The sequence below is a fragment of the Lynx rufus genome, unplaced genomic scaffold, assembly GCF_022079265.1.
Source record: "Lynx rufus isolate CCGP_SWC_20201006 ecotype Redwood Valley unplaced genomic scaffold, mLynRuf1.p SCAF_8, whole genome shotgun sequence".
In the NCBI taxonomy this organism is placed as follows: domain Eukaryota; kingdom Metazoa; phylum Chordata; class Mammalia; order Carnivora; family Felidae; genus Lynx; species Lynx rufus.
This window is the reverse complement of record NW_025814896.1, coordinates 114,735,656-114,747,348: the sequence shown is the minus strand read 5'-3', so window position 1 is coordinate 114,747,348 and position 11,693 is coordinate 114,735,656. Positions and strand designations below refer to the sequence as shown.

Genomic DNA, 11,693 nt, shown 5'->3' with positions numbered 1-11,693 from the left:
AATCTTCTTCATGGTTTATTCTGTTTGTAGAACAGATACAAGAAAACTGATACTTACTTTGTCCATTCAAGTCCTGAAACAGGGGATAGTTCCATTTTTCAAGGGATTTGAGAAAGAGGTTACAGGATTCCGAACCCTTCTTCAGAATCATGTGAATGATCCCTCTTGCAGCATCCTGCTCAACCTTCTCACAGCAAATGACACTTACTTCTTCGTAATTCAGAACATTCCACACAAATAGCTCGTCCACAATTTGCTTTATAACAGTCATTCCCATCCTTTGAATGAGCACTTGACTATTCTCCTTTATGAAATTCACTGAGGAGATGGGGGAAAACACGCACATCGATTTATTTACGTAAAATGTACATCTCAGCATCCTGTTGACAGAGCAGTAGGGTCATGCAGTTTTCCCCCTCTGGACCCACCTTGAGCTATGGAAATGTCAAATGTTTGAATTCCAGGCCCTCAAGAAAAGCTCTGCAAAACCCTCACCCTCAATCCCAGAGTTTTTATTGAGCAACATGGTGTTTCTTTGGTCATGAAGTAAGGGGACCAGTCTTGTGCCCCAATATAAAAGGGTCTCTAGGGAGGTCATAGTGGTAAGACTGTGGGCTTTAGAATAATGAAACTGGCTTAGGATCTGCTAGTTGCTACCATCGGTGTAACCTCAGCAAGTTGCTAAATCTCTCTGAGCCTATTTCAGTGCTGTGCTGCTAAATATTGAACACACTTGGGACGCCTGGGGGGCTCAGTCGGTTAAGCATCTGACTTTGGCTCAGGTCATGACTTCGCAGTTTGTGGGTTCAGCCCCGTGTCGGGCTCTGTGCTGACAGTTCAGAGCCTGGAGCCTGCTTTGGATTCTGTGTCTCCCTCTCTCTCTGCCCCTCCCCCACTCACACTCTGTCTCTCTCTCTCTCTCTCTCTCTCTCTCAAAAATAAATAAACATTAAAGAGTCTATTTCATATATATATATGTATATATATATATATGTATATGTGTGTGTGTGTATATATATATATATATATATATATAAACACCCTTTCTCTCTGGGGGTAAAGGCCCTAATTTGTAGCATGTCACCAATCTCCATGGTAGAAATATTTTTGCCATGGCTGATTTCAAGCTAATAACATGTCAGCTGGCTAAGAAAAATCATGAAAATTCAACAGGTCTCACTAAACAGTAAGAACCAGCTCCACTCCAGCCCTGGTTGCTTACCTGTCACACTGGAGCTGGGAACACTATTGAACTTATGAAGTTACGAGAATTCCTGTATAATATCTCATACAAAAGAATAGCTCAATACGTTACTTACTGTTTTTAGCCAACGATTCTGCTGTCACCACTCAAAGGAGTAGCACATTTTACCTCCCATAGAATTTGGTCTTTTCTGTAGAGTATGTGTGCAAAACAGTCGTCTGTACCAGGGGTGAGCTCTGGCACCTCTCCAAGTTCCCGGAGAAGCTGTACACTTCTGGTTCCAGCTCCCTGAGATCTAACTCTCAGATGCAGACCACACTGCACCTAAGCAGCCCTTCACAGCTTGGAGAAATGTCTCCCTGGTTTTTCACTCTTGGGCACTGTCTGCACTAGTTTTCTTCCTGTATTAGGCTGCTCCTGCTTTTCAGATCTTAAGCTCATCTCATATAAATGATGTGCTCCTCCTGAAGACCCCAAGGCCTCTCTGGTCTGAAAGGCACCATCTGGCACTCATTCCGATCCCCAGGATTTCACCCAGCTTCCCTTTCTGTCCGTCTCAGTTTCTACCACTAACCTCAGTTGGAATGGTACCAGATGACAGTGCACATGACCTGTCAGCGAGTCTTACCTCTCCCCTCCAGGGTCTCATCTGTCCTCTTGGCTTCTGCAGCATCCCTACAGAGACGACCCTTGAGTCTGAGTCTAGCCAGGCTCTTCATTGGATAGCCAAAGAAATGTCACCTCAGAGAGGCCTAGAGACTATGAAAGGTCACAAGGCTAGCCTTTTTAAATTTCTATTTAATATTTATTTTGAGAGACAGAGTACAAGTGGGGGAAGGGCAGAGAGAGAGGGAGACAGACTCTGAAGCAGGCTCCAGGCTCTGAGCTGTCAACAAAGAGCCCAACATAGGGCTCGATTCCACAAACCGTGAGATCATGATGAGATCATAACCTGAAGTCAGACGCTTAACTGACTGAGCCACCCAGGCACCCAATGCTAGCCTGTTTGAGACTAACATTTCTTCAGCTATAAAATTAAGACATTGATACTTTCTCTGTTTGGAAGACTGATGAGAAAGATTGAATAAAATTGCATAAGTCACATACATAAAAATGTTTTAAAATTTGAAAAGTGCACTGCTGTGTAACTGTAAGGTATTCTTATTGTTAACCGTGGTGTACCTCCCCCTGTCTGGACTACCATACTCCTCTCTTATCAAGTAATTAGGTGAAAACACTGCTGCTTATTCATTCATTCATTCATTCATTCGTTCAGTATTCATTCTTATCAGATTCTATCTAGGTCAGTGCTAATACAGTACAATATTCTGAGATGATGGGCATGTCCTCAGTTTGCACTGTCCAGTAGAGTAACCACAAGCCACGGTGGCTCTTGAGCACTTGAAATGTGGCTTGCCCAACTGTGCAACTGAATTTTAAATTTTACTTAATTTTTATTTATTTAAATTCACATTTAAATAGATACATGTGGCTAGTGGTTACCATATTGGATAGCACGGGTCTCACTCCAGTCATCAAAGTGGAAAGCATTACATTTTGGTTGCCACTTGGATCCACACCATGTTTCTTCATAATGATCTTGACAGGTGTAGCTCTTTGCTGTCTGGCTGGGAGGATGCGGCTGAATAGGGAATGGCAGGGGACCAACATTTTAAAACATACCCCTGGTTACTCTTTGTGCGTAAATCCTGTTCTATGTGGGGTTGTGCCGGTTATCATGGGTTGCCATGTTTGTAACTGAATTCTCAAAACCACAGAATATTTATGGGGAATTCCACAAATAACTGTTGGGGAGAAGACACAGATTGATTTCCCATTCAATATCATCCATATTTGGTGGCACACTATACAACCAAGCAGATTTAATTTCTAGTATACTTACTTGTTCTGAAAAAAAGATTTTCACTTTTCTATATCTCAATAGATGATATTTCCAAATGCACAGGTCAAAGATGATACTAATAGTGTTCCCTTCTTTTTGTACAACTGCTCCTCATTCTGTAAAACTAACAAAACAGAACCAAAAGCTATCAGGCAGCAACCATTGTCACTTTTGTACTTATTTTTTTCCACACCAAATAGGGACACACTGTATATACTGTTTGACATTCGTTTGTTTGTTTTTTTAATTTACTATATGTTTTCAGACCTTTCTATAGCAGTTAAGTTTTAAACTAATTCATTTTATTTAGTTATGTTTGTTTGTTTTAGTTATCTCTACACCCAATGTGGGGCTTGAACTCACAACCCTGAGATCAAGCGTCACATACTCTTCTTACTGAGCTAGCCAGGTGCCCCTTAAACTGTTTCATTTAAAAATTCAACCTCGGGGCGCCTGGGTGGCGCAGTCGGTTAAGCGTCCGACTTCAGCCAGGTCACGATCTCGCGGTCCGTGAGTTCGAGCCCCGCGTCAGGCTCTGGGCTGATGGCTCAGAGCCTGGGGCCTGTTTCCGATTCTGTGTCTCCCTCTCTCTCTGCCCCTCCCCCGTTCATGCGCTGTCTCTCTCTGTCCCAAAAATAAATAAACGTTAAAAAAAAAAATTAAAAATTCAACCTCATTGGGGAGCCTGGGTGGCTCAGTTGGTTTGGCATCTGACTTTGTCCCAGGTCATGATCTCTTGGTTGACAAATTTGAGCCCCACGTTGGGCTCTGACAGCTCAGAGCCCGGAGACTGCTTAGGGTTCTGCGTCTCTCCCTCTCTCTGCCCCTCCCCTGCTCGTACTCTGTCTCCCTCTCAAAAATAAATAAACATTAAAAAAAATTTTTTTAATAAAAAAAAAATCAACCTCGTTAGGGCTCCTGGGTGACTCAGTTGGCTGAGTGTCCAACTCTTGATTTGGGCTCAGGTCATGATCCCAGGCTTAATTCTCCTCTCTCTCTCCCTCCCTGTGCCTCTCTCCCCTGCTTTCACACACACTCTCTCTCTCTCAAAACAAAACAAAACAACAACAACAACACACAAACAAAAATATCAACCTCATTAAGGTATAATTATATACAAGACATACATATATATGGTATATTTGTATGCAGGTATTATATTATGTATTTGATGTATACATGTTTATTATATATAATAAATGTTAATGATTATAATAATTATATATTATATAACACATTTGTATGTATATATTATTATATTATATTAAAATATAATTATATATGATACAAAAACTACAGACAGTAAAATGCAAGGAGCTTTGACAAATGTACACACCAAAGTCAATAATACCCCAGTCTATATTTAGACTATTTCTATCACTGCAGAAAGTTTCCTTGTATAATCCATCCCTCCTATTCCTCACCAAAGCAACCACTGATCAATTTCTTTAACTGTAAATTAGTTTCACCTGTTCTAGAGAGTCATATAAATGGAAAAATGTAGTATGTTCTCTTGTGTCTGGCTCCTTTCATTTACCATCATGTTTTTGAGATTTGCCTTGTTTGCATTTATTGGTAGTTAAGTCCTTTTTTGATTGAGCAGTATTCCATTGTATAAACAGATCAGTTTATTTATCAATTTGATTGATTGGCATTTGATTTGTTTCCAGTTTGTGGCTATAATGAGTGAAACTGCTATGAACATTCATATATTACTATCTTTATTGACATGTATTTTCATTTCTCTTGGATAAATACCTAGAAGTAGAATTTCTGAGTCATACGGTAAGTGTATGTTAATTTTTTTAATGTTTATTTTTTGAGAGAGAGAAAGAGTGCGTGAGAGAGTGGGGAGAGGGGCAGGGAGAGGGAGACAGAGGATCTGAAGCAGGCTCTGGTATGACAGCAGAGAACCTGATATGCGGCTCAAATTCACAAACCGTAAGATCATGACCTGAGCCAAAGTCCGGTGTTTAACTGAGCCACCCACGTGCCCCAAGTGTATGTTAATTTTGTAGAAGGTGCCAAACCATTTTTCAAAGTGGTTATTACCATTTTACATGCCTACCACCATGTAAAACTAACAGTTCCAACTGTTCTAAATTCTCACCAACACTTGGCATTATCTATCTTTTTTATTTTAGTGGTATCTCATTATGTATTTTTAATTTTCATTTAATGATGTTGAACATCTTTTCATGTACTTTATCATTCTTTCATAAATCTTCTGTGAAGTATCTGTACAGATCTTTTGCCCATTTTACAAATTAAGTTGTCTTCTAATTACTGACTTTCAAGAGTTCTTCATAGATTCTGGATATAAATTGTTTGTTGGTTATATGTACTGTGAGTGTTTTCTCCTAATCTGTGGTTGCTTTGATTGTATCCAGGAATTAATTTATAGAGATAATGGAGTGACCAAATGGAGAGATCAATACCAATAAAAGAAGTTTTATTACTTACAACTCCCAGTAGAAAGAGGGGACGCCACATCACACAGGGCTGCCCGAGCAGCACCGGAATTGATCAGGAGACAGGAGAAAAAGAGAAAGCTTAGCCCACAGCCTGCATTATAGTTTTCACAGGAAGAAATGGGTAAGGCAGGGCAGGCAAGTTTGAACAAGTTTAGGATTAGACAGTTTGAATAATTTTGGCAAACTCTGGGATATAATGGTGACTCTGGAGTGATTTAAGGCAAGGGAATAATGGCTTGGTGCCTGTTAGTAAAGTTGGTGGTTGGGGATGTCTTTGGATTAGTTGTTTTGCGTAAGAAAGGCACACATAGAGACAAGTGTTTCGCTGTTCCTAGGAATTAGTTAGCCCTGGTAGGCACAGGCTCTCCCAGCTAGCAAAACCCCCGAGCAAGCCAAGCATCATAAAATATAAAATATTAAAAACATGGTTAATACAAAGGTTTTATTAATACAACGGCCTTGTATCTTTTGGAAAACAAAACATTTTCCTTTTTATAAATTCTACCTTGGTGTGTTTTTTTTGTTTTTTTGGGGGGGGGCTTTGTTTGTTTTTTGAGAGAGAGATAGTGGGACTGAGAGAGAGAAAGAAAGAGAGAGAGAGAGAGAGAGAGCTAGAGTGAGCATGTGCACACACTCCTGAGCTCGCAGAGGGAGAGGGAGAGGGGCAGAGGGAGAGGGAGAGAGAGAATCCCAAGCAGCCTCCACACCCAGCCCAGTGTGGAGCTGGACAAGGGGCTCAATTGCACAACCATGAGATCATGACCTGAGCTGAAATCAAGAGTCGGACGTTCAACAGCCTGAGTGACCCAGGAGCCCCTGAATTCCACCTTATTAATTTTTTCTTCTTTGGTTCATGCTATTTGTGTCCTATCTACAAAATCATTGTTATCCCAAGCCACAAAGATTTTCACCTAAGTTTTCTTGTAGAGGTTTTATAATTTTAGCTTTTACATTTAGGTCATTGATCCATTTGGGGATAGTTTTTGTTTATGAAGATGATGAGTTGAAGTTTGTTTTTTTTCCCCATAGAGATGTCCAATTTTTCCAGCATGATTGGTTGAAAAAAATATCCTTTACCCATTGAATTTGTGAATCTGCTTCTGGATTCTATTCTGTTCCATTGATTTATATGTCTGTTCTTATGCCATTATCACACTGTCTTGATTATTGCATCCTTATAATAAGTCTTGAAATCAGGTAAACTCTTCAATTTTTTTTTTTAAGAACTGTTTGCATTTCCATATAAATTTAAAGTTTTACTGATTTCTCTTGGGGCGCCTGAGTGGCTCAGTCGGTTAAGTGTCTGACTTCAGCTCAGGTCATGATCTCAAGGTTCATGAGTTTGAGACCCGCATTGGGCTCTGTGCTGACAGCTCAGAGACTGGAGCCTGCTTCAGATTCTGTGTCTCTTTCTCTCTCTGCTCCTACCCTGCTCACACTCTGTTTCTCTGTGTCTCTCAAAAATAAATAGATGTTAAAAAAATTATTGATTTCTATTTTTTTAATGTTTTATTTATTTTGAGAGAGAGAGTGTGTGAGCAAGGGAGAGGCAGAGAGAGAGGGAGAGAGAGAGTCCCAAGAAGGCCCCATGCTCAGCGCGGAGCCTGATGCAAGGCTCAACCTCACAAACCATGAGATCATGACCTGAGCCGAAAGCAAGAGTTGGACGCTTAACTAAGACACCCAAGCACCCTATTGCTTTCTATTTTTAAAGGAAGCCTTTTTGATTTCTGTTTTCTGGTCTGGCTTATAGAGAAGTCATTACTCCATCCGCATACCAAGTAAAAAGTAACTGCCTAAACTGAAAATCAACACCTCTTTTTAGATCTGTCAGAGAATTGGGGCAAACAGGTGCTCCCCCAGGCTGGAGAGAAAGACAGGAAGATACAGCAAGTCCTACTTCCTGGAGTAGAAACCCAGAAGGAGTAGAAACTGATAATCAGAAACCTCTCAGGAACCAGTATCAGAAAAGAACTGGACCCCAACACATTTATATGTAGAGCTGGAGGATCTGAGGCTTTCAGAGATGAGAGAAACAAGAAAAGTTGTCAAAACGAGAAAGAGTATCTTCGTGAGCAGCTTTTCAAATCGGCCAACTCATTAGCAGGTCATGATAGTAACTTAAGTGGGTTACAATTAGTATATATATTTTTAGTTTTTTAATTTTTTTAAGTTTATTTCTGTTTTTATTTTAAGTAATGTCTACACCCAATGTGGGGTTCAAATACACAACCCCAAGATTAAGAGTCGCATGCTCCTCTGATTGAGCCAGGCAGGTGCCTTAGGATATATATTTTTAATGACATAGAATTAAAACTATCAGAACACATGAACGTTTTATTTCAATTATTTATGTACCCTGGCACTGGGTAGTGATAGAAGATGTATTTCTTTAAAAAAAATTTTTTTAATGTTTATTTTTGACAGAGAGAGAGACAGAGCATGAGCAGGGGAGGGGCAGAGAGAGAGGGAGACACAGAATCCAAACCAGGCTCCAGGCTCTGAGCTGTCAGCACAGAGCCCGACGTGGGGCTCAAACTCACAGACCACGAGATCATGACCTGAGCTGAAGAAGGACGCTCAACCGACTGAGCCACCCAGGCGCCCTTAGAAGAGGTATTTCTTATCGCGAGTGGCAGTCAATGCAGTTTTGAAGGTCAGTGTTCTAGAGCAACCCCTGTGGAGGGATATTTAATTCTGCCTGGAAGAGGTGACTTTTGAGTTGTTTTGAAGGAAACCAAAGTTCACCAGGCAGTAAAGGCAGAAGGGTATTTCTAGGCAGAGGGGCAGCATAGAGAAGGAGCCATGGGAGGTTACAGCCTGGAAGCAAGGATGAGGATAGCACGTGAGTGTGAGCAAGGGCCTATTTTGGTGTCAGGACTGAGTGCAAATTCCAGCTCTACCACTGTTAAGCTGGGAGGCCTTAGTACACAGAAAAGACTCAGTAAACAGGAGCTACTATAGTTTCTTCCCTCCCTTTCTACCCCCACAAAAAAGGTATGGGTCTTGGAGGTATCAGACCTCCACTGACTAAGCAGAGTTCAGTGAGAACAGACAAGAGGGAGAAGATAGAGGAAGGAGCCAAGAAGATCCTTGTATTCACATGTAAACACAATAAGCTAGTCCCTGAGTTGGCCATCAGTCACTTTGTCTGCTAAAATAATGAATTAAAATTAAAATTGCTAAGGCATCTCAGCTGATTCTGAAGTTGCCAAAAATTCATATTCAGTTTGGATACTAGAAAATATTATTCTTACTATTAGTGTTGTAGCTGAATTATGTTCCCCAAAATCCATATGTTGAAGCTCTAACCCCCAGTACTCACTCTATGGCTATTTGGAAATATGGCCTGTAAAGAGGTAATTAAGTTAAAATGAGGGTGGGCCCTAATCCAATCTGACTGGGGTCCTATAAGAAGGTAAGATTTGTACACGCAAAGAGAGACCCCAGGGATTCTTGCCCAGTGGAGACCATGTGAGGACACAGTGAGAAGGCAGCCGTCCGAAAACCAAGGTTTCAGGTGACACCTGGGTGGCTCAGTTGGTTAAGCATCTGACTTTGGCTCAGGTTATGATCTTGCCGTCTGTGGGTTCGAGCCCCGCGAGGAGCTCCGAGCTGACAGCTCAGAGCCTGGGGCCTGCTTTGGATTCTGTGTCTCCCTTTCTCTCTGCCCCTCTCCCACTCATGCTCTGTCTCTCTCTCAAAAATAAATATTAAAAAAAATTTTTTTTGAAAACGAAGGTTTCAGGAGAAACCAAAACTTCTGACACTTTAATCTTGAACTGTAGCCTCAAGAACTGTGAGAAAAATGCTTTCTGTTTCTGTGGTATTCTGTGATGGTGGCCTGAACAGACTATAAGACAGCAGAGAAGTTTGCCCAACTTTTAAGAGAGTGACAGGAGACGTGGTTCTATCTTTTTTTTAAAAAGGTTATTTATGGGGCGCCTGGGTGGCGCAGTCGGTTAAGCGTCTGACTTCAGCCAGGTCACGATCTCGCGGTCCGTGAGTTCGAGCCCCGCGTCGGGCTCTGGGCTGATGGCTCAGAGCCTGGAGCCTGTTTCCGATTCTGTGTCTCCCTCTCTCTCTGGCCCTCCCCCGTTCATGCTCTGTCTCTCTCTGTCCCAAAAATAATAAATAAAGGTTGAAAAAAAAATTTAAAAAGGTTATTTATTTTAAGAGAGAGAGAGAATTCTAAGCAGCCTGATGCAGGGCTCAAACCCACGAACAGTGAGATCATGACCTGAGCCAAAATCAAGAGTAGGTCACTTAACCAACTGAGCCAACCAGGCACCCCGAAGCAGTCATTTAAACTCTCTGCCAGTTTCCACCTCTCTAAACTAGGGTTGTAAGGATTAACTGAGAGAAAGTATGTAGAGACCCTGTCAGTACTGTCAATAATAGATGTCCTGTGAACAGCAGTTTCCTTCACTTCTCTCTCCAGATATCAGCTTTCTTGTCAGGAATTCAGAGGCTGAAGGGACTACATAGCTCCCCCACCCCCAGGCCTTTTCAGTTCTGACCTATGACTCTAACAACACTTTTAGGAAAAAGAGTAGGTTTCCTTTCTATAAGTCCAACAAGTATTTTTCAAAGTCCTTTCCTTCACTTTGTCTCATAGAAAAACACACCTCTCTGACTTAATGTGCATTTAACATCAATTCCAAGTAATCTCATGACACCCCAGCAGACCAGGCTAACACCCCTAAAAGTTTCCCAGCAGTCAAATCCAGCCATGCAAAAGCACATTCTTCAGTGGTAAGCCTTTTATATCCCCACACCCAAGCTTTAATTGAATGTAAACCCACAGTTTAGTATTTGATTCTGAAACCCACCTAAAACCCCCTTGTCTCTCCCCACATTACCTGGCTGAGCAATCCAGTTGCCCTCTTCTTGGTGTATCAAAAGAGGCTTTCAAAATAAAGTTTCTTCTTATTAGCTTCCCGTTTCACGTAAAGTGTTGTGTGGGTTGAATGTCTCCCTGCCCCTGTGGTAGGGGATTGTAAGAGAAGGGCCAACATAAGTTCCTTTTTTTTTTCTTTCCAAAGTGTAGTAAGAATGGTTTGGATACCAAAACTACCGGTTCAGAAAGGGAAGATGAGAGGAAGTAGAAGTAGCAAGGGAAAGAAGCTGACCGTGAACCTTAAAGGCACAATAGCTAGAAATTCGCATCAGGAAAGGAATTACTCATGAGACACTATACTCATTATTCACAACACATCAGTCTTACTTCTGTTGGTTTATTTATTCTATAGCTAAAATGAAGCAAAGTGTTTTTGAACATTTAATACATACTAATTTTTATGATTAAATGAGTGAGAGAGAAATTAAATGAGCCAGTTGGGTTGGCTAAAGCATATTGCTATTGCAGTCATAGCCACCCGTGCCATGGATCCCAGCAGACTTCTAGCACATGTATATTCTCGGTCATCAGGGTCCTGGGCAACATTAGCACAGAGCAAATGGATGCATGGGACATTCTCCTGAATGTGAAGAGCCACAGGTTCCAGTGACACACACACGTTCAAACCTTGTGATCACAGACTCCAGGAAGCCAGTTGACATTCAGCTCTGGAAATGGAGAAATCTCCCGGAAGTTCTCTTGAAAAGGACACTCTTGTGTAATCTTTCCTCTATCTTTGCACAAACTACCATGAACTTTTTATGTTCCTTAACTGCCTAGTTCAAAAAGAGCACTCTGACGTTCACCTGACAGAGGGGGATATCTAAGTTGTCCCCTAAATCATTTTCTGCATATTGGGTTTTCTATGGGAGTAACAGCAGTCTTTTCCAGCTTGTGAGCTGGGTTTCTCTGATGTGAGATCAAGGGCTGCGCTACTGGCTGGGTTTTAAATTTTTTGTGTGTGTATATTTATTTTTGAGAGAGAGAGAGAGGGAGAGAGTGCAGGCTAGGGGCAGAGAAAGGGGGACAGAGGATCTGAAGCAGGCTGTATGCTGACAGCAGAGACTTGGGTGCAGAGCTTGAACTCAAGAACCACGAGATCATGACCTGAGCCAAAGTCGGATGCTTAACCAACTGAGCCACCCAGGCACCCCCTAAATTTTAATGTAAATGTATGTTCATGGAGAAAGAACTATATAAATAATCTGGGGG

At 41.5% G+C, this 11,693-nt stretch overlaps 1 protein-coding gene across 1 annotated transcript in view; it reads right to left on the bottom strand.

Annotated features, from left to right (window-relative positions):
* NLRC4 (NLR family CARD domain containing 4) overlaps window positions 1-10,622 on the bottom strand; it is a 37,088-nt gene extending 26,466 nt beyond the window's left edge. Inside the window, exons 1-3 of the mRNA XM_047068243.1 lie at window positions 10,444-10,622; window positions 3,108-3,231; window positions 58-318 (exon numbers count right to left, since the gene is read on the bottom strand). Of these exons, the coding sequence (XP_046924199.1) occupies window positions 58-318; window position 3,108 (262 nt within the window). The 5' untranslated portion in view covers window positions 3,109-3,231; window positions 10,444-10,622. The remainder of the gene's footprint in view (window positions 1-57; window positions 319-3,107; window positions 3,232-10,443) is intronic.
* Between the last annotated feature and the right edge of the window lie 1,071 nt (window positions 10,623-11,693).